The sequence below is a fragment of the Dendrobates tinctorius genome, unplaced genomic scaffold, assembly GCF_039654945.1.
Source record: "Dendrobates tinctorius isolate UK_male_01 unplaced genomic scaffold, ASM3965494v1 ptg000191l, whole genome shotgun sequence".
Classification (NCBI taxonomy): Eukaryota; Metazoa; Chordata; class Amphibia; order Anura; family Dendrobatidae; genus Dendrobates; species Dendrobates tinctorius.
Window position 1 is genome coordinate 14,016,990 of NW_027361858.1, and position 23,156 is coordinate 14,040,145.

At 45.8% G+C, this 23,156-nt stretch overlaps 1 protein-coding gene across 2 annotated transcripts in view; it reads left to right on the forward strand.

The window, feature by feature from the left end:
* Positions 1 to 23,156, forward strand: part of CCDC171 (coiled-coil domain containing 171) — a 204,034-nt gene that overhangs the window by 82,460 nt on the left and 98,418 nt on the right. For both annotated transcript variants that reach the window (XM_073552466.1, XM_073552467.1), the window contains exons 8-9: positions 13,318 to 13,478; positions 18,984 to 19,122. In XM_073552466.1, coding sequence (XP_073408567.1) covers positions 13,318 to 13,478; positions 18,984 to 19,122 — 300 coding nt within the window. The remainder of the gene's footprint in view (positions 1 to 13,317; positions 13,479 to 18,983; positions 19,123 to 23,156) is intronic.

Consider the following 23,156-nt stretch of genomic DNA (forward strand, 5'->3'; position numbering starts at 1 on the left):
ATTTTTGGTACCAGGACGAAAGGTTATTAAGAAGTCAAACCTAGAGAAGAACAAGGCCCACCTCGCTTGTCTAGGATTTAATCTTTTAGCTGACTCCAGGTAAGTCAGATTCTTGTGATCTGTAATCACAGTGATCTTATGTTTGGCGCCTTCGAGGAAGTGGCGCCATTCCTCGAAGGCCCATTTGATCGCCAATAACTCCCGATTACCTATATCGTAATTTTTCTCAGTGGGAGAGAATTTGCGGGAGAAAAAGGCACATGGGCGAAGCTGAGTGAGTGATGCAGTGCCTTGCGACAGCACTGCTCCCACTCCGACCTCAGAGGCGTCCACCTCTACAATAAATGGGCGGTCCAGATCAGGCTGAACCAAAACTGGGTTGGCTACAAAGCACTCTTTTAACAAAGCAAAAGCCTGAATTGCCTCAGGGTTCCAATTGGTCACGTCTGCCCCTTTTCGGGTCAAATCCGTGAGTGGTTTAGCAATTTCGGAGAAACCCCTGATGAATTTTCGGTAATAATTTGCAAACCCTAAAAATCGCTGCAGCGCTTTTAGCGACTTGGGTTGGACCCAAGTTTTAATAGGTTGGATCTTGGCAGGATCCATACGGAAGCCTGTGCTTGAAACCACATATCCTAAAAATTGTACCTCCTCCGCAAAAAAAACCACATTTCTCCAGTTTAGCAAACAGGGAGTGTTCTCGCAGTCTCTGCAGTACGGAGCGAACGTGCTGAGCATGTGTCACAGGGTCAGCAGAATAAATCAAAATGTCATCTAAATACACGACGACATACACCCCACAAATGTCCCTGAAAATGTCATTTACAAAGTGCTGGAACACGGCAGGTGCGTTACTGAGTCCGAAGGGCATTACCAGGTACTCAAAGTGGCCAAGAGGGGTATTAAAGGCTGTTTTCCACTCATCCCCGTCTCTTATGCGGACTAGATTGTATGCCCCCCGGAGGTCCAGTTTAGTAAACCAACGGGCTCCCATTAGCTGATTAAAAAGATCAGGGATGAGTGGAAGCGAGTACTGGTTCTTTATAGTGATTGCATTCAATTCCCGGTAATCAATGCAGGGTCTGAGACCACCATCTTTCTTTTCTACAAAGAAGAAGCCAGCTCCAACTGGTGAAATGGACGGTCTAATAAACCCCTTTTTTAAGCTATCTGCTATGTACTCGTTCATAGCCTGACGCTCTGGACCTGAGAGATTAAATATTCTCCCTTTTGGGAGACGGGCATCTGGAATCAGATCTATAGGGCAATCATACTTTCTGTGAGGGGGTAGCTTTTCAGATTTTGCAATAGAGAAGACATCCTCAAAATCTCTGAAGGCAAACGGTATGTGGAGGGGTTTAACTTTAACTTGATTTACTGTTAGCGACATGCAGTTTTCCTGACAGTGTGAACTCCAGCGTATAACATCGCCTAGGTGCCAGTCGATGACTGGATTATGCTGGCGTAGCCATGGCATCCCCAAAATGACTGCAGCAGACAAATTATCCATCACAAAAAATGACATAACCTCGGTATGCAATGCTCCCACCGACATAGTGATTTTGTCAGTAACAAATTTAACCCCCTCCTGGACAATAGATGTGCCATTAATAGCCGTAGTTTTTATAGGGGCATTAAGTTTTAATAGGGGTACACCGAGACTTTTAGCAACCAAAGAATCCATAAAATTCCCTTCAGATCCACAATCCACATATGCGTTCACACACTGAGATTTCTGACCAAAAGAAAGGGCAATAGGCAATAAAACTTTAGCCGCATCTGCGGGCAATACCTGTGCCCCTGGGCAACCATAGCCAGAGTTGCCCAGAGGCCGATGTCTCAGTAGTATGGATCTCTGACGCTCAGCTCTCTCTCTCTGAAGGCTCCAGACTGCAGCATACTGGTGCAGGAAGATGAAAGTGCTCCTTCAGGCTGTGCACTGAACCAGGTGTTTAGGCCAGAAATCAGCTCAGTCAGAAGAAGGGAGAGAAAAAATAAAAGTTCAGGGAGACTGCTTTTGTATATGGTGGATATATACACAAGAAGCAGTTTTTTTGTATGTGGCCGGATATAATGTGACGTCTGCCTGCGGGTCTGGGCTGCAGCCAGACAACACCCCGAGAAACACTGATACCCTTTACCCCTATACAGGGATCTGGATTTATAGCAGAGCCCAGGAGGCGCTGTCTGAATAGGAGCAATGACCAGAGCAGGACGGTCGTCAGAAAGGTGTTCCAATACGGGACACAAACGTGGAGATATGCAAGTCTAAACCAGTCGGGCAGCAATGGTACAAAAACGGTAGACAGAAGCAGAGTCAGATTCAGGCTGAGAGTCATAAACCAGGAGAGTAGCAGAGGTACAGAATCGTTAGGCAGAAGGAGAGTCAGATTCAGGCCGAAAGTCATAAACCAGGAGAGTAGCCGAGGTACAGAATCGTTAGGCAGAAGGAGAGTCAGAAGTCCAGGTCAAAGTCAGAGTCAGTCAGAAAGTAATTCACACAGTAACACACGGGGGGAACCAAGAATATATCCGGCGGCTTGCAAGACCAGTCCCAAGGTATTTCAGGGATCAGGTCACCCCTCATAGGTTCCTGAACTGATGATGTCATCAGTACCGCCCCCAGGACCAGGCCAGATGGAGATGCAGTAACCTCTTGATGACTGACAGAGGGGCGGAGCCTGCGTCCACCAGATGCCTGCGCAGGTGCCCTTACTCTGTCAGCACCATAACTCCCGGGCGAGCCATAGCGCCTCCTAGTGACCACGACAGGAGCAGCAGACCCAGAATTTAACGGCGACGTGACAGACCGGCGCCTCCTAGAGGCTAAAGCCGGGACAGTAGGCTCTGAGCCTGACGTGACAGAACCACGGGCCCTTCCAGTGGCCGAGGCAGGAACAGCCGTCCCTGAGTCTGACGATAAAGTGGCGGTACGGCGCCTCCTAGTGGCCGCGACCGGAACAGCAGGCCCTAAGTCTGGCGGAAACGTGACATATGGATAGCGTACACATTCAAAATATATGTCTCAGGAGGCAGGCTCAGACGGTGTTAGGCCCAGTATGGATTGCACGTGATTGCACAAAGGTTAGAAAGGGTACCGTATCCCCAGATAACATGTATGGATAGCGTACACATTCAAAATATATGTCTGAGGAGGCAGGCTCAGACGGTGTTAGGCCCAGTATGGATTGCACGTGATTGCACAAAGGTTAGAAAGGGTACTGTATCCCCAGATAACATGTATGGGTAGCGTACACATTCAAAATATATGTCTCAGGAGGCAGGCTCAGACGGTGTTAGGCCCAGTATGGATTGCACGTGATTGCACAAAGGTTAGAAAGGGTACCGTATCCCCAGATAACATGTATGGATAGCGTACACATTCAAAATATATGTCTCGGGAGGCAGGCTCAGACGGTGTTAGGCCCAGTATGGATTGCACGTGATTGCACAAAGGTTAGAAAGGGTACCGTATCCCCAGATAACATGTATGGATAGCGTACACATTCAAAATATATGTCTCAGGAGGCAGGCTCAGACGGTGTTAGGCCCAGTATGGATTGCACGTGATTGCACAAAGGTTAGAAAGGGTACCGTATCCCCAGATAACATGTATGGATAGCGTACACATTCAAAATATATGTCTCAGGAGGCAGGCTCAGACGGTGTTAGGCCCAGTATGGATTGCACGTGATTGCACAAAGGTTAGAAAGGGTACCGTATCCCCAGATAACATGTATGGATAGTGTACACATTCAAAATATATGTCTCAGGAGGCAGGCTCAGACGGTGTTAGGCCCAGTATGGATTGCACGTGATTGCACAAAGGTTAGAAAGGGTCCCTTTTCCCCGGATAACATGTATGGATAGCGTACACATTCAAAATATATGTCTATACATCAGGAGGCAGGCTCAGACGGTGTTAGGCCCAGTATGGATTGCACGTGATTGCACAAAGGTTAGAAAGGGTACCGTATCCCGAGATAACATGTATGGATAGCGTACACATTCAAAATATATGTCTCAGGAGGCAGGCTCAGACGGTGTTAGGCCCAGTAAGGATTGCACGTGATTGCACAAAGGTTAGAAAGAGTACCGTATCCCCAGATAACATGTATGGATAGCGTACACATTCAAAATATATGTCTCAGGAGGCAGGCTCAGACGGTGTTAGGCCCAGTATGGATTGCACGTGATTGCACAAAGGTTAGAAAGGGTACTGTATCCCCAGATAACATGTATGGATAGCATACACATTCAATATATATGTCTCAGGAGGCAGGCTCAGACGGTGTTAGGCCCAGTATGGATTGCACGTGATTGCACAAAGGTTAGAAAGGGTACCGTATCCCCAGATAACATGTATGGATAGCGTACACATTCAAAATATATGTCTCAGGAGGCAGGCTCAGACGGTGTTAGGCCCAGTATGGATTGCACGTGATTGCACAAAGGTTAGAAAGGGTACCGTATCCCCAGATAACATGTATGGATAGCGTACACATTCAAAATATATGTCTCAGGAGGCAGGCTCAGACGGTGTTAGGCCCAGTATGGATTGCACGTGATTGCACAAAGGTTAGAAATGGTACCGTATCCCCAGATAACATGTATGGATAGCGTACACATTCAAAATATATGTCTCAGGAGGCAGGCTCAGACGGTGTTAGGCCCAGTATGGATTGCACGTGATTGCACAAAGGTTAGAAAGGGTACCGTATCCCCAGATAACATGTATGGATAGTGTACACATTCAAAATATATGTCTCAGGAGGCAGGCTCAGACGGTGTTAGGCCCAGTATGGATTGCACGTGATTGCACAAAGGTTAGAAAGGGTCCCTTTTCCCCGGATAACATGTATGGATAGCGTACACATTCAAAATATATGTCTATACATCAGGAGGCAGGCTCAGACGGTGTCAGGCACAGTATGGATTTGACGGCCCAGATTACACAGCGGAGGAGCAGGGAGAGGTAAAGATTGCAAATGCTGGGGCCCTGCCCAAGCAAGGGGGGCCCACTCATGGGCGTCGGTACTGGCACTGGGCCCCTCATAGTACAGCGGTGTGTCTGACGGCGGGTGTGCACCACCACCGTCAGAGACACTTGATTGCACTATGAGGGACCCTGTGCCAGTGCCCGCGCCCAAGAGTCGGCCTACCCACCTGTCCAGGGCAACGGCACTCGCACGGTGTCGTGCGCTATGTGGTGACCCCGGCCATGGGGGGGAGGCAGCACAGTTAGGGAGTTTTAGAAAGTGGCATATGTTGATGTTGGACATTCAGCTGATGCAAAAGGCGAAATAGGTGAAGTACCAGGAAGAGGTGGACCAAAGCAAGCCATTTTTCTGTCACCCTATGTGTCATCAGGGGAAGGTGGGACAAAATCCTTGGAAACCCATGCGTGGTTCATTTTAATGAAGGTTAGATCATCCACATTTTGGGTTGACAGACGGGTCCTTTTTTCTGTCAGGATTGATCCAGCTGCACTGAAGACTCTTTCCGATAGCACACTTGCAGCTGGGCAAGCGAGCTCCTGTAAGGCATATTGGGCCAATTCAGGCCAGGTGTCCAGTTTAGCGGCCCAATAGTCAAAGGGGAATGACCTGTGTGGGAGAACATCGATATGGGAGGAAAAGTAGTTTGTAACCATAGTTGACAACTGCTGTCTCCTGTCACTTTCCATCGATGCAGTATTACCAGTTGTGTGAGCGGTATTTGAAAAATCAGTCCACAACATTGTCATGAAACCCCTGTCTCCAACGCCACTTCTGCTGTGTGCACCACGAACACCTCTGCCAAGCTGCCCCCGGCCCGTACGGCTCGTGTGAGAACCATCACCGCTGCTGTGTGCTGGGAATGCCTCAAGCAACCGATTTACCAGAGTTGCTTGTTTATTAGCCAATATTAGGTCAAAGTTCTCCTGTGGCATGATGTTTTGTAATTTGCCTTTATAGCGTGGATCCAGGATGCTGGCCAACCAGTAGTCGTCATCGTTCATCATTTTGGCAATGCGGGGGTCCCTTTTTAGGATCCGCAAGGCATAATCTGACATGTGGGCCAATGTTCCCGGTGTTAATGATGCACTGCGAGTGCTGGGTGGAGGAGCACTTTCTGGCAAATCCACATCCCTCCAGTCACGCACAAACCCTGTACCAGACCTTGCCACGCCAACATTTTCACTTGCCCCACGAGATGCATCCTCCTCCCCTAAGTAATCATCCCCATCATCATCCTCCTCCTCCTCTTCTTCCTCCACCTCCTCCAGGAGAGGTCCCTGAGCAGACAATGGCTGAATGTCATCAAGGATTCCCTCCTCCTCTTCCTCCTCATCAACATTGGCTGCAGACGCCTGCTCCTTAAGGTGCGTCAAAGTTTGCATGAGCAGACGCATAAGTGGGATGCTCATGCTTAGGATGGCGTCATCTGCGCTTACCAGCCGTGTGCATTCCTCAAAACACTGAAGGACTTTACAAAGGTCTTTCAGCTTCGACCATTGCACACCTGTCAACTCCATGTCTGCTCTCAAAGTGCCTGGCCGTGTATCCTCCCACAAATGCATTATGGCCTGCCTCTGCTCGCACAGCCGCTCCACCATGTGCAGGGTGGAGTTCCACCTTGTTGCAATGTCGATAATGAGGCGGTGGTTGGGAAGGTGGAGCAATCGCTGCAGCTTCTGCATACGAACGGAGTGTACAGGCGACCGGCGGATGTGCGCGCACAGTCTTCGCACCTTCTGGAGCAGGGCTGTTAACTCCGGATAATTTTTGAGGAAGCACTGCACCACCAGGTTCAAGGTGTGAGCCAAGCAAGGTATGTGTCTGAGTTTTGAAAGGGCTATGGCTGCCACAAAATTACGGCCGTTATCACTAACTACCTTGCCTGCCTCAAGATGTACACTGCCCAGCCATGACTCAGTTTGTCGCTTCAAGTACTCGGCCAGCACCTCGGCGGTGTGTCTGTCGCCCAAACACATCATCTGCAACACAGCCTGCTGACGCTTTCCACTAGCTGCTCGATAGGGGGACACATCGTGTGCAACAGTGGCAGCGGCAGATGGAGTGCTCGTACGACTGCGCTCTGTGGACGAGCTTTCGCTTCTGGAGGAGGAGGAGGAGGAGGGTGGAACGCCTACAGCCAACTGTTTCCTATACCGTGGGCTAGGCAGCACTGTCCCACCACCGCTGTCCCCTGTGGACCCTGCATCCACCACATTAACCCAGTGCGCAGTGATGGACACGTAACGGCCCTGGCCATGCCGACTGGACCATGCATCAGTTGTGAGGTGCACCTTTCCGCTCACTGACTGCTTGAGTGCATGGACAATGCGGTCTTTCACATGATGGTGGAGGGCTGGGATGGCTTGGCGAGAAAAGAAGTGGCGACTGGGTAGGTCATAGCGTGTTACTGCATAGGCCATGAGTTCGCGGAAAGCTGTGCTTTCCACCAACCGAAAGGGCATCATCTCAAACGAGATTAGTTTGGCAATGTGGGCGTTCAAACCCAGTGTACGCGGATGAGAGACTGAGTACTTTCTTGACCTACTCATAGTGTCTGGGAGGGTGAGCTGGACTTGAGAGCTGCATATGGTGGAAGTAGCGGTGGACAGGGCGGACTGAGAGAGGGTTGATGATGGTGATGGAGTTGGTGTTCTTTCTGATGGCCTAGAATCAGTCTTTCGTTGATATAACAGTGGGATTCCCTGACTGCTGTGGTCTTGCAACGACACCTCAACATTTGCTGCTGTGCTAACCGGTGGGCTTACAGTGGGGGAAACAATGTAGCGTTGCTGACTACCTTCGTTGTGATCAGTTGCACATGTGGCACTTGAGGTTTGGTGTTGTGTCCACGCTTGCAAGTGCATGCTGGTTAAATGTCTAAGCATGCAACTGGTATTCAAATTTTTCAGATTTTTCCCTCGGCTAAAGGTCTTTGCGCACTTCTTACAGATAACCTTGGCCTGATCATGAGGATTTTGGTCAAAAAAGTGCCACACTGCACTCTTCCTACTTTGGCAGACATTTTGCGGCCTAGCACGCTGTGATCTTTTGACCCTCTGGACAAGCTGTCCAGCAACTCTATTGATGTTTGGAACCTGTCTTTGGAGTGCTCCGGGCCTGCCAGATAACAGCTGTTGCGATGTCGATGTCTGCTGTGGATGCTCCTCATCTGAGCTATTGGAAGCAGCACCCTCTTCCCCCAATGGATGCCAATCTGGGTCAACAACTGGGTCATCCATCACCTCCTCTTCTATGTCATGTGCACCTTCCTCTGTGTCACCGTGTATGGTGGTATAGTGTGCGGGAAGGGGCACCTGAGTCTCATCAGGTTCAGAATCTGGCTCTGTACACTGCGAGGACAATGTAGTGCTCTGAGTGAATGTACCAGCAGAATCATCCATCAGCGGCTGTGCATCAGTGCACTCCATGTCAGATTCATGTTGGCCTGGGTAATTCACCATTTCACTTGATAATCCAGGCATGGTATGTGAAAACAGCTCCATGGAGTAATCAGTAGTATGGCCTGCGTCATCCTTCAATCTTGGTTGGGGTGAAGGACACAAGGAAAGGTGTGGTTCATGAACATGAGCCTCCAATGACGACTCAGTGCTTTTACTTTTTACAACTGAAGAAGAGGAGGCGATAGAGCTGGAGGCTGAGTCAGCAATGTAAGACAAAACTTTTTCCTGATGCTCTGGCTTTAAAAGCGGTTTGCCAACTCCTAGAAAACTAAGCGTTCGAGGCCTTATGTAGCCAGACGATGACTCAGGGTCAGCACCTCCTGCATTCGGTCCTATTTTGCTCTTGCCACTACCATCAGATCCACCACCAACACCATCATTACCAGCTGCCAACCCCCGCCCAATTCCACAGCCTCTTCCACCAGCCTTCCTCATTTTTGGTAGAAATGTAGACAAAATCCAACAAACTATATAGTAATGTAAAATAAGGTACAAGGTGTCTATAGGACAGGGGAGATTTTGAATCTCTGCACACACTTTTGGACACTGGATGGACACTTTTGGATTGTGTGAGGCCCACTGATATCTGAGCGCTATGTGACAGGCTCGATGGCACAGCTGTGACCAAAGTGACTAGAGGATAAGGGAGATTTTGAATCTCTGCACACACTTTTGGACACTGGATGGACACTTTTGGATTGTGTGAGGCCCACTGATATCTGAGCGCTATGTGACAGGCTCGATGGCACAGCTGTGACCAAAGTGACTAGAGGATAAGGGAGATTTTGAATCTCTGCACACACTTTTGGACACTGGATGGACACTTTTGGATTGTGTGAGGCCCACTGATATCTGAGCGCTATGTGACAGGCTCGATGGCACAGCTGTGACCAAAGTGACTAGAGGATAAGGGAGATTTTGAATCTCTGCACACACTTTTGGACACTGGATGGACACTTTTGGATTGTGTGAGGCCCACTGATATCTGAGCGCTATGTGACAGGCTCGATGGCACAGCTGTGACCAAAGTGACTAGAGGATAAGGGAGATTTTGAATCTCTGCACACACTTTTGGACACTGGACACTTTTGGATTGTGTGAGGCCCACTGATATCTGAGCGCTATGTGACAGGCTCGATGGCACAGCTGTGACCAAAGTGACTAGAGGATAAGGGAGATTTTGAATCTCTGCACACACTTTTGGACACTGGATGGACACTTTTGGATTGTGTGAGGCCCACTGATATCTGAGAGCTATGTGACAGGCTCGATGGCACAGCTGTGACCAAAGTGACTAGAGGATAAGGGAGATTTTGAATCTCTGCACACACTTTTGGACACTGGATGGACACTTTTGGATTGTGTGAGGCCCACTGATATCTGAGCGCTATGTGACAGGCTCGATGGCACAGCTGTGACCAAAGTGACTAGAGGATAAGGGAGATTTTGAATCTCTGCACACACTTTTGGACACTGGATGGACACTTTTGGATTGTGTGTGGCCCACTGATATCTGAGCGCTATGTGACAGGCTCGATGGCACAGCTGTGACCAAAGTGACTAGAGGATAAGGGAGATTTTGAATCTCTGCACACACTTTTGGACACTGGATGGACACTTTTGGATTGTGTGAGGCCCACTGATATCTGAGCGCTATGTGACAGGCTCGATGGCACAGCTGTGACCAAAGTGACTAGAGGATAAGGGAGATTTTGAATCTCTGAACACACTTTTGGACACTGGACACTTTTGGATTGTGTGAGGCCCAATGAATATCTGAGCGCTATGTGACAGGCTCGATGGCACAGCTGTGACAAAAGTGACTAGAGGATAAGGGAGATTGGATTGCTTTTAAAAAAGCAGTTTGCGGAGCAGTGGGTAAACAGCAATGCAGGAATGTCAGGAAGCCTTAGAAGGCAGCCCAACAACCAACACCACTGATACACCACTATATAGCCTCCCCTTGCACTGCACACACAGTGACTGGTGTGTTGTGCAGGCCAAATTGCTAGCAGCAGAAGCAGTTTTTTTTTCTTCTCAGCAGGACAAAAAAAAAAAATTGGGATTGCTTTTAAAAAAGCAGTTTGCGGAGCAGTGGGTAAACAGCAATGCAGGAATGTCAGGAAGCCTTAGAAGGCAGCCCAACAACCAACACCACTGATACACCACTATATAGCCTCCCCTTGCACTGCACACACAGTGACTGGTGTGTTGTGCAGGCCAAATCGCTAGCAGCAGAAGCAGTTTTTTTGTCTTCCCTGCCTAACGCTCTCCCTACAGAATCAGCAGCAACCTCTCCCTATACTAAGATCGGCAGAAGTAAGATGGCGGTCGGCGTGCACGCCCTTTTACACCCCCTGTGACGCCCACCAAAGCAAGCCAATCACTTGCATGCCCTTCTGAAAGATGGTGGTGACCCGTGCCTATGTCATCACGTTGCCCACAGTGTCCGTGGATCCTGATTGGCTGAAAAAGAGCGCAAAATAAACTTTTGAAACGCTACTTTGGCGCGTAAGTCGCCGACCTCGTGGCCGACCTCATCCTAGGGTCGGGTTTCGTTTCATGAAAAAAACAGAATTATGGCGAAAATTTATAAAATTTTGCAATTTTCAAACTTTTAATTTTTATGCCCTTAAATCACAGCGATATGTCACACAAAATGCTTATTAAATAACATTTCCCACATGTCTACTTTACATTAACACAATTTTGGAACCAACATTTTTTTTTGTTAGGAAGTTATAAGGGTTAAAAGTTGACCAGCAATTTCTCATTTTTACAACAAAATCATTTTTTTAGGGACCACATCACATTTGAAGTTATTTTGAGGGGTGTATATGACAGAAAATGCCCAAAAGTGGCACCATTCTAAAAACCCGACTTTGCCAAAAGTCGGCGACTTTTGAATTTTTTCGACCCGTTTCGCTCAACTCTACTCAGGACAAATTGCACAACAACTTTTTGGGGTCCAACTTAACCTGTTACCCATGTGAAAATAAAAAATTGGGGACTAAAAAATAATTTTTGTGGAAAAAATAATTTTTTATTTTCACAGCTCTGCGTTATAAACTTAAGTGAAACACTTAGTCGTTTAAAGTGCTCACCACACATCTACATACATTCCTTAGGAGGTCTAGTTTCCAAAATGGGGTCACTTGGGGGGGTTTTCCATTGTTTAGGCACATCAGGGGCTTTCCAAACGTGTCATGGTGTCCGATCTCATTTCCAGCCAATTCTTCATTGAAAAAGTAAAACGACGCTCCTTCCATTTCAAGCCCTGCCGTGTGCCCAAATAGTGGTTTACCACCATACATAGGGTATTGGCATAGTCAGGAGAAATTGCACAACAAATCTTGTGGTTCATTTTCTCTTACACTTGTGAAAATAAAAAAAAAAATGGTTCTGAAGTAAAATGTTTGTTAAAAAAAGAAAATGTTAATTTTTTTCCTTCCACATTGCTTCAGTTCCTGTGTAGCATGTAAAGGGTTAATAAACTTCTTGAGTGTGGTTTTGAGCACCTTGAGGGGTGCAGTTTTTAGAATGGTGCCACTTTTGGGCATTTTCTGTCATATACACCCCTCAAAATGACTTCAAATGTGATGTGGTTCCTAAAAAAATGATTTTGTTGTAAAAATGAGAAATTGCTGGTCAACTTTTAACCCTTATAACTTCCTAACAAAAAAAAATGTTGGTTCCAAAATTGTGTTAATGTAAAGTAGACATGTGGGAAATGTTATTTAATAAGCATTTTGTGTGACATATCTCTGTGATTTAAGGGCATAAAAATTAAAAGTTTGAAAATTGCAAAATTTTATAAATTTTCGCCATAATTCTGTTTTTTTTTTTTTAAATAAATAAACGCAAGTTATATCGAAGAAATGTTACCACTAACATGTAGAACAATATGTCACGATAAAACATTCTCAGAATCAGCTGGATCCGTTAAAGCGTTCCAGAGTTATTACCTCATAAAGTGACAGTGGTCAGAATTGTAAAAATTGGCCCGGTCATTAAGCTGCAAAAGCAATCCTTTAGTTTCTTCCAACTCCAAGCATAGTTTTAATTGAATTAGTAATAATTAAATTAATGATATGTGTTAAATTTAAACAATGTCTTACCTAATAAACAAAAACCTCTTAAGGCCCCGTCTCACATAGCGAGATCGCTAGTGAGATCACTAATGCGTCACCGATTTTGTGGCGCAACAGCGATCTCGCTACATGTGACGCAGCAGCGACCGGCCCCCCTGCTGGATATCGCTGATCGTGCAGGAATGTCCTGGGCCATTTTTTTGTCGTCGGCATCCTGCTGGCCAGCACGCATCGCTGTGTTTGATCGCTGCTGGATCGTTGCTGCGTCGCTGAAGAGATCTGCCTGTTTGGCAGCTTACTAGCGACCATTTAGCGACGCACCAGCGATCCTTACAGGTCGTATCGTTGTCGGGATCGCTGGTGCGTCGCTAAGTGAAACTCCTAAATAGTTTGATCAAGTTGCCCTTTTTTTTTCCAAAATTGTTTTATGTCTTACATTGGGGGAGTAACACCTTGTGGTATTTTTGCTGGCAAGCTGGAAGCAAAGCTGAACTTTGGGATCCTGAATGCAGTTGCGTCTTGGATGCAGCTTTTTTACAGCCAAGAGATCAGGCTTTGGCTGCAAAAAAAAAATCACAGCAAATACGCAACATGTGAACATAGGCCAAACAGTTTTGATATAAGAAGACCTATGTTTATAAAACAATTTGGATCGTAGCAATAAACTTGCCATGTATGGACAACTTACTACCATTGCTCTGCAGATCAGAATGACTTGATGCACTGTATAATTAATAGGGTCCTTTTTTTTTTTTTTTGTCCCAGCTCCGCATTCGGGATCTTGAAGGTTCACTACAAGTGGAGAAGGCTGGCCAGGCACAAACCACATCAGATTTAGACCTCATCAGAAGTCAGTTTAGAGAAGTTGAAAATGCCTATAAAAGAGAAAAGGCGACTTCAGAAGAATTGGCAGGAAAACTGCACGAGTAAGTGTAATAATATTAATAATTAAAAAGATTATCTGCTACTTTTACATTGGTGGCCTATCCTTAGGTAGGTCATCAATGTCTGATCGGCCTGCATCCGACACCCCCGACGATCAGGTGTTATCGGTGGCAACAGCCGCCGACCTGAAGTGCTTACTTGCGGAGCTGGCCATCCACTTGTAGTGGCTGCCACAGGGTATTATACATCCACCTCCTATTCAGATCAATAAGAGGTGACTGTGTAGTACCCTGCGGTAGCCACTCTAAGTAGACTGCCAGCTCCGCAAGTAAGCACTTCCAACGACAGCCGCCGCCGCTGACACAGATAATAGTTGATCCATTGCAATATTCTCCTGGGAAACTAGGAACAAAAGACGTTTAATATACATTTCTTTAGGATATTTCAGCACTGTGTGTTTGATAGAAGCCCAACTATGAGATCTCGACTTTTATTACATGAATGTAGCTTTTGTTGACATTACACTATTGTTGTCTAGTCTTGTAGGCGTGAGGGGAAAAAAAAATTAAGAGGCGAGCATACGACAGTGCGCCTAGCCATTGGTGGTCTCCGTGGTTGCATCTTCACCAATGCCGACATTGATAAGAGTTGGGAAAAAAAATTCTCTCAGGTCTCAAAGATGGAAGGGTTTTTAATTTTATAGTTTACTGCTCAATGCCTAGGATACCATCCACTTCAGCAACCTGTCAAAGGTGACCGGTTTCCTAGTCTAGGAGTGCAGCTCTGAAGCTGACCGATGCATTGGATCCGGCAAGCTTTAGTGCCATTGTACTTCTCCGATGTTGCAAGGGAAAATTTGCCACTGGCTTGCAGCATATGAGAGCGTACAGTTCAGACTAGAGGCATGACCATGCCTATGATCTGAACTGTTAGGCCGGTGTCACACTAACCAACGCAAAATACGGTCAGTATTTTACATGCGTAATACGGATGAATGGCCCCTAAATAGTGCTCCGTATGTCATCCGTAATCAAGGGTGTGGTCGCGTATTTTGCGCATGTAAGCATCCGTATGTAATCCGTATGGCATCAGTATGGCGAGATTTTCTCGCAGGCTTGCAAAATGGACATATAATGGATCCCTATGACAGATTTTATAACAGAAACCAAAGATTAGATATAGACACATCGAATGCATATATATAGATATATATGTATTCTATGTGTCTATATCTATTCTTTCGTTTCTTTATTAAAACTGTCAGTGTGAGATTACTGTATAGCGCACTGAATTGCCGGCTTTGCTAAAAGACACCGGGTGCGTATTTCTCGCAAGTCACATGTGTGGTCCGTGTGTAATCCGTATTTTTTGCTCACCCATAGACTTGCATTGGCGTACTACGGCCAGCGTCGGACTGGCCCACCGGAGAACCGGAGGATTCTCCGGTGGGCCCTGGCATCTGGTGGGCCCTGGCACCTGCTGGCATACAGGGCCAGCAGTTGCCTAGGGCCCCCGCTGCTCCAGGGGCCCCCAGCCAGTGGTGTGTCGCACACCATGCAGCTGCTATGGGGGCCCCTGCCAGCGGAGCAGCAGCGGGTGTCAGGAGGCAGGAGCCCCTGTCCCCGCTGCTAAAGAGAAATGAATATTCACTGCGAAGCAGTGAATCTCATTTCAGGTCTCCACCCCCAGAGGCCCCGCCCCCAGCCCAGTAAGCCGCTCTGCAGACTACAGCTGTAAATCAGGGCCGGCGCCGCCCTCAGTTCTCTCTGCTCCTGGCTCACAGCCAGTGCGCGATGACGTCACTACATCGCGCACCCGCTGTGTGTCTGGCAGAGGGGGCAGCTCCTGACACTGAAGCCGGGATCAGCGTGGGAGCGAGGAGGAGAGGTGAGTATTGTGTTTTGCTTTTTTTTTATATCTCTCTCGCTCTCCCTATCTGTCTCTCTCTCTCTATCTATCTCTCTCTATATATCTCTCTCTCTATCTCTCTTATATCTATCTTTCTATCTCTATCTATTATCTATATCTATCTATCTCTATATCTATCACTATCTATTATCTATATCTATCTATTTATATATCTATCTCTATCTATCGCTCTATCTTTATATCTATCTTTCTATCTCTACATCTATCTCTATATCTATCTATCTATCTCTATATCTTTCTATATATATCTCTATATCTATCTATTATGTCTATCTATCTATCTATCTATCTTACTCTATCTATCTCTATATCTATTATCTCTATATTTATTATCTATCTATCTTTATCTATATATATCTCTATCTAAGATCTATATCTATCTATCTCTATACCTATCTATCTATTTATCTATCCGTTATCTATCTCTATATCTTTTCTCTGTATCTATCTATCTCTATATCTCTCGCTATCTATCGCTCTATCTCTATATCTATCTCTATATCTCTCTCTATAGCTATCTATCTATATATCTCTATCTATCTCTATATCTATCTCTCTGTATATCTATCTATCACTCTATCTCTATATCTATATATCTATCTATCTTTCTCTATCTATTTATCTCTATATCTTTTCTCTGTATCTATCTCTCTCTATATCTATATCTATCTATCTCTATATATATCTATTATCTCTATATCTATATCTATTTCTCTCTATATCTCTCTCTATATCTATCTATTTATCTCTATCTCTATATCTATCTCTGTATATCTATCTATCTTGCTATCTCTATATCTATCTATCTTTCTCTATCTATTTATCTCTATCTATTATCAATATCTATCTCTATCTCTCTATCGCTCTATCTCTATATCTATCTTTCTATCTCTACATCTATCTCTATATCTATCTATCTATGTCTATATCTATCTATATCTATATCTATCTATTATGTCTATCTATCTAGCTATCTCTATTATCTATATCTACCTATCTCTATATCTTTCTATCTTACTCTATCTCTATATCTATCTGTTATCTCTATATTTATTATCTATCTTTATCTATCTATCTCTATCCATTATCTATATCTATCTCTCTATTTATCGATCTCTGTATCTATCTCTCTCTATATCTATCTCTCTCTATCTACCGCTCTCTCTATCTCTATCTATCTTTATATCTATATCTATCTATCTCTATATCTATCTATTATCTCTATATCTATCTACCTATCTATCTCTATATCTATCTCTATATCTATATCTGTTTCTCTCTATATCTATCTCTATATCTCTCTCTCTATAGCTATCTATATATTATCTCTATATCTATCTATCTATCTATCTATATATTATCTCTATATCTATCTATCTATCTCTATATCTATCTCTATATCTATCTATCTATCTATCTCTATATCTATCTGTTATCTCTATATCTATCTGTTATCTCTATATCCATATCTATCTCTATATCTATCTATCTCTATATCTATCTTTCTATCTAACACTATATCTCTATATCTATCTCTATATCTCATTATCTATCTATCTCTATCGCTCTCTCTTTATCTATCTATCTATTGATCTATCCATCTATCTCTATATCTATCTATTATATCTATCTATTATCTCTATTATCTCTATCTATCTATCCATCTATCTATCCATCTATCTATCTAGCTATCTCTATCTATCTCTATATCTCTCTCTATATCTATCTATCTTTCTAACTCTATATCTATCTATCTCTATACATATCTCTATATCTAGCTATTATCTCTATATCTATCTCTATATCCATTATTCCCTATGAGGGGGTGCATTATTCCCTATGAGGGGGGCAGTATTATACCCTATGAGGGGGGCAGTATTATACCCTATGAGGGGGGCAGTATTATACCCTATGAGGGGGCAGCATTATACCCTATGAGGGGGTGCATTATACCCTATGAGGGGGTGCATTATACCCTATGAGGGGGTGCATTATACCCTATGAGGGGGGCAGTATTATATTCTATGAGATGGCTGCATTATATTCTATGAGGAGGCTGCATTATATTCTATGAGGGGTCTACATTATATTCTATGAGGGGGCTGCTTTATATTCTATGAGGGGGCTACCCCAACTCCTGCTACATAATTAAGACATGTACAACCTTATATTATACCCGGATATTAGCGTGTTTTACCGCACAATTGGTGGTCTGGTATTTAACTCTATGCAGCTACATAGTGGGCCCCAAGAATGATTTTCTCTGGTGGGCCCAAGGTGTTCCAGTCCGACGCTGACTACGGCTGTAGTACGCTGACAATCGCAGCATGCTGCGATTGGCACGGAGCGTAGAATACGGATGAGAAATATACGGCTGGTGCGAGGGACCCCATAGAGAATCATTGGTCCGTGTCTAATGCGTGCTTTTAGCGCCTCTCACTCGGCTGTATTCCTCGCCAGTGTGACCCCGGCCTAAGTCTTTAGGAGCGCACTGCTCACCAGGAAACTGAAAGCCAAAAGAGAGGAAGAGGAGCAGTGCGCTCTTGAAAACAGAAGATTAGAACAACACTTGTAATTTCAGTTTTCAATTAATTTTCGGACATTTGTATCATCGTAGCTTGAATATCTTATGTAGTATTCTATAGACTTTTATACATTTCTGAAGTTCTACTACATCACATTACGGCTGTGTGCCCACGATGCGATTTTTAAGCGGTTTTGCCGCGATTTTCGGCGCGAAAACGCTGTGAAAATGTTTAAAAATCGTGTACAGAACGCCCCCCATGCATTCCTATGGCATTCCGCACATGCTGTGCTAATTCTGCGCTTTTTTCCGCGGCGGAATCGCATCGCGGAAAAAATCGCAGCATGCTCATTCTTTTGTGCGGAATCGCAAAGAATTGCCGCGATTCCGCACCCATAGGAATGCATGAGAATCGCTTACTTCCCGCATGTGGCTATGCCCACCATGCGGGAAGTTAAGCGTCTCATGTGCGGTTGGTACCCACGGTGTGGAGGAGAGGAGACTGTCCTCCAGGCCCTGGGTACCATACCCCTGTAAAAAAAGAATAAAAAAGAAAAAATCGGGGTATATTTACCTTCCGACGTCCCGCGCTGCATTCCCGGCCTAAGCGTTCCCAGTAATGCCTTGCGGCAAGGTCCTGTGATGACGTAGTCTCGCGTGACTCTAGCGGTCTCGCGAGATCGCTATAGTAACGCGAGACCAACGTCATCACAGGTCTCGCAAGGCATCGCTGGGAACGCTTAGGCCGGGAATGCAGCGCGGGACGTCGGAAGGTAAATATACCCCTATTTTTTTTTTTTTATCATTTTTAACATTTTATCTTTTACTATTGATGCCGCATAGGCGGCCTCAATAGTAAAAACCTGGTCACACTTGTCAAACACTATGTTTGATGAGTGTGACCAACCTGTCAATCATTTTCCAAGCGATGCTTCAAATCGCAAACAGATTCAATCGCGGCAAAATCGCAAACAGAATCGCGCGGAAAAAAACGCGCGATTTCTGGGAAGGAGTCTGGTTTTTAGTCTGCGTTTTAAAACGCAACGTGGGCACATAGCCTACTTCTATATATTTTTTTTCATCTTAATTCCAGTTTGGAGAAGGAGTATTCCTATATGGTGAAGGAGTTTAAAGCGGAAATTGAGAAGCAAAACAGAATGATTATAGATCAGACTATGAAACTGAAGACCTCAGAAGAAAGCTTGGGCACAATGGAACTGAAACTTGAAAAGGTACAAATTCATGAGATTTTTATATTTGTTAAAATTTTGTCCTCCCCCTTCCTCCAGGAGCCATAACTTTTTTTTTTACTTTTTTATCCACATAGAAGTATGAGGACTTGTTTCTTGCGGGATGAGTTTGACTTTTGAATGGGGGATGATTTTGAACTTTTATGGGTTGTTTTTTTTTTTTCATATTTTCAAACTTTTTTTGACTTGAACTACCGCATTGCTGCATATAGTAAAAATTATGGTCTCCTTTAACCCCTTCATGACCGGGATGTTTTTCAGTTTTTACGTTTTCGTTTTTTGCTCCCCGTCTTCCCAGAGCCATAACTTTTTTATTTTTCAGTCAATATGGCCTTGTCAGGGCTTGATTTTTGCGGGACAAGTTGTACTTTTGAATGACACCATTGGTTTTAACATATAATGTACTCGAAAATGGGAAGAAAATTCCAAGTGCGGTGAAATTACAAAAAGGTGCAATTCCACAGTTGTTTTTTTTTATTTTCCAGGTCATGACAGGTTCATAGACACCAAAGATGTCTAGGTTCTTTTTTAATTAAGTGGCAAAAAAAATCCAAAATTTGTTTAAAAAAAAAAGGCAACATTTTCCGAGACCCATAGCATCTCCATTATTTTGTGATCTGGGACTGAGTGAGGGCTTTCTTCAATACCTCAGTCATGTGTCCATAGGGTAGTTTCCAACCACATATTGGAAGTGCTCGGTTTTTCGAAAAATTGCTTAACAAACTGTTGGGTTCATTTCATGCTGTTACGACTTGACTTGTGAAAATGAAAAAATAATGAAACTAAAGCAACATTTTAGTGAAAAAACAGTAATATATCTTGATTGTGTCCAAATGTTACACAATTCTTGGAAAAACCACTTGTGCAAAATGCTTACTGCACCAAAATATAAATTCCTTACAGGATCTAGTTTCCAAAATTGGGACACATTTTAGGGATTTCTGCTGTTTTTAACACCTTAGGGGCTCTTCAAATGCGACATGCTGTCTATATTCCATTCATATTTACGCACCAAAAGACAAATGGCGCTACTTCCTTCCCGAGGCCTGTTGTATACCGAAACAGTAGTTTCCAACTTCCAACCATATATAGGACATTGCTACTTTCATGAAAAAATTATAATGAATTGTGCAGTCCGTTTTATTTTTATATTTATTAGCCTGTATGATAATCACAAACCTGACACTGAAGCAACATTTTAGTGTAAAAAATGTAATTTACTCTGTCGCCTTATTGGGGGACACAGAACCGTGGGGTGTTATGCTGCTGTCCACTAGGAGGCGACACTATGCATAATCTGAAAAAGATTAACTTTGGCTCCTCCTCTGCAGTATACACCCCTGGACGGCGTCAGCCTTCTCCAGTTTTTGCTTAGTGTCGCAAGGAGGCACACCTAAGATTTTTTTCTCTCTTCCGTTTTTTTCCTTAATTTTTTTCAACGGATTACAGATGAAGAAAAGCGGGTCTCCAGTGAGACCCCCCGGCATGGCTCCCTCCTCGGTCCCCTATTAAGGGGTACCCGGTTGAGGTCGAGATGGTTCTTCCCCATGTCGCTCCTTCCCCAGTCCCTCGGGTACTGGTTCGAAGTCGAGAACCCCCCCTCCTTCCCCAGTTTCCTTGGGCTCTGGGTTGAGGTCGAGGGTAGGACGAAGCCCCCTGACGGTGACAGCAGCACCCTCCCTAATCCCCCTCTGGGGGCATTAGGTCGAGACACCGCAGGTAGGGCCTGTACCAGGCACCATTCGGCCACTTACATGTCCAGGGACCCCAGCCCAGCTGCGGGCTCCTGTTTGGACCGGGGGAGGTGCAGGCAGGCATGGCACTTGTCAGAGACGGGGTTCCCGGCACCCCTGTCTCTGCGGCAGCACCAGCTGCATAGCGCCTCAAAGGGACCCCCCACAGGGCCCAGGTGGCGCTCATCCCCCACCGCTAGCCTACCGTTCAATCCGGGGGGGTCTGGTTGGAATCCGACCCTCCCCCGGACAACCGCGCCGTCCTGGAGCCCTTCTGGGCATGAGCTATCAAATTTAGGCCGCGGCTTCGGCCTACTTGTAGGCGGATGACTGCTACTCTTTCAGCAGGTCTGGCTGCCTATTACAGAAGACAGGTGGGTCAAGGAAATAGTGTCTTCAGGATACAAAATCGAGTTTACTACCAGCCCACCGCACAGGTTTTTTCTCTGTTCCTCCAAAACCTCCACTCAAAGCTCGAGCCTTCCATCAAGCGGTTTCATCCCTCCTGCAAGCAGGAGTCATAATACCGGTTCCAGCAGACGAGCGCTTACGAGGGTTCTACTCCAACCTGTTTGTGGTGCCCAAAAAGGGAGGCAGCGTCCGACCCATACTAGACCTCAAGCAACTGAATAAGTATGTTCGAGTTCGTCACCTTCGCATGGAATCCCTCCGGTCAATCGTTGCGTCCATGGAGGAAGGAGAATATCTCGCCTCCATAGACATACAGGACGCATACTTGCATATACCGATTGCTTCGCCCATCAGAGATTTCTCAAACTCGCAATCAACCAAGACCATTACCAGTTTGTGGCCCTCCCGTTTGGTCTCGCCACGGCTCCCAGAACATTTACAAAGGACATGGCAGCTACCATTGACGTTCTCCACTCCAGAGGCATAGTAGTCGTTCCATACCTGGACGACCTCCTCATCAAGGCCCCCACCTTCAAGGACTGCGAGGTCAAAGTCTCAATCACGATCGACACTCTGAGTCGCCTGGGATGGTTAGTCAATTTACAGAAGTCCTCGACTACCCCAAGTCAGTCTCTGACCTTCCTGGGGATGCTATTTGACATCTCCAGGGGTCTGGTGATCCTCCCCAGGGACAAGGCACTGGCCCTCCGTTTGGGAGTTCACACTCTCCTCCGCGGTTTCCCCCGATCTCTCCGGTATGCCATGAGCGGACTGGGCAGGATGGCAGCGGCAATGGAGGCGGTACCATTTGCCCAGATTCACCTCAGACCCCATCCTCAAGTCCTGGGACAGGAATCTGTTCTCCCTCAAGAGAGTGTTCCGGTTATCAGCGAAAACCAGGAGGTTCCTGCACTGGTGGCTCCAGCCAACCTCGCTTGCAATGGGAAAATCCTTTTCTCTCCGGTCACTGAAAGGTTTTGACCACCGGCGCAAGCCTTTCAGGTTGGAGCGCGGTACACCTACATCACAGAGCGCAAGGCAAGTGGTCACCAATGGAAGTGACCATGCCCATCAACATCTTGGAAATTCGGGCCATCTTCCTGGCATTGAAAGCCTTCCATCACTTGCTAGCAGACTCTCATATCAGAGTGTAGTCGGACAATGCCACGGCGGTGGCATACGTGAACCATCAAGGTGGCACCCGCAGCATCCAGACGATGAACGAAGTAACACGTATCCTACACTGGGCGGAGGATGCGAGGTCGGTACTCTCTGCGGTCCACATTCTGGGTGTGGACAACTGGGAAGCCGACTATCTCAGCCGTCAAGGAATGGACTCGGGGGAGTGGTCTCTCCATCCCGAAGTTTTCCATCAGATCTGCCATCGTTGGGGGACCCCGGACGTGGTTCTGATGGCATCCCATCTCAATGACAAAGTTCCCAATTTCATGGCCAGGACGCGCGATCCGCAGTCGCTCGGAGCAGATGCCCTGGTTCAGGACTGGACCCAGTTCCAGCTTCTGTACATTTTTCCACCCCTTCCCCTGATTTCCAGAGTCCTGAGGAAGATCAAACAAGAGGGTGTTCCCCACCATCCTATTCACTCCAGACTGGCCCAGGCGTACATGGTACGTCGACGTAGTGCAACTCACAGCAGACGCTCCCTGGCGTCTCCCCACACGTCCCGAACTTCTGTCACAAGGCCTGTTCTTTCACCAGAAATCAGGGGCTCTCAATCTGACGGTGTGGCCATTGAGACCTGGTTTTTGACCCAAGCAGGTTTTTTCATCGGACGTTGTTAAAACCATGATCAGGGCTCGAAAGCCAACTTCAGCCAAAACTTACTATCGTACCTGGAAGGCTTTCTTCACA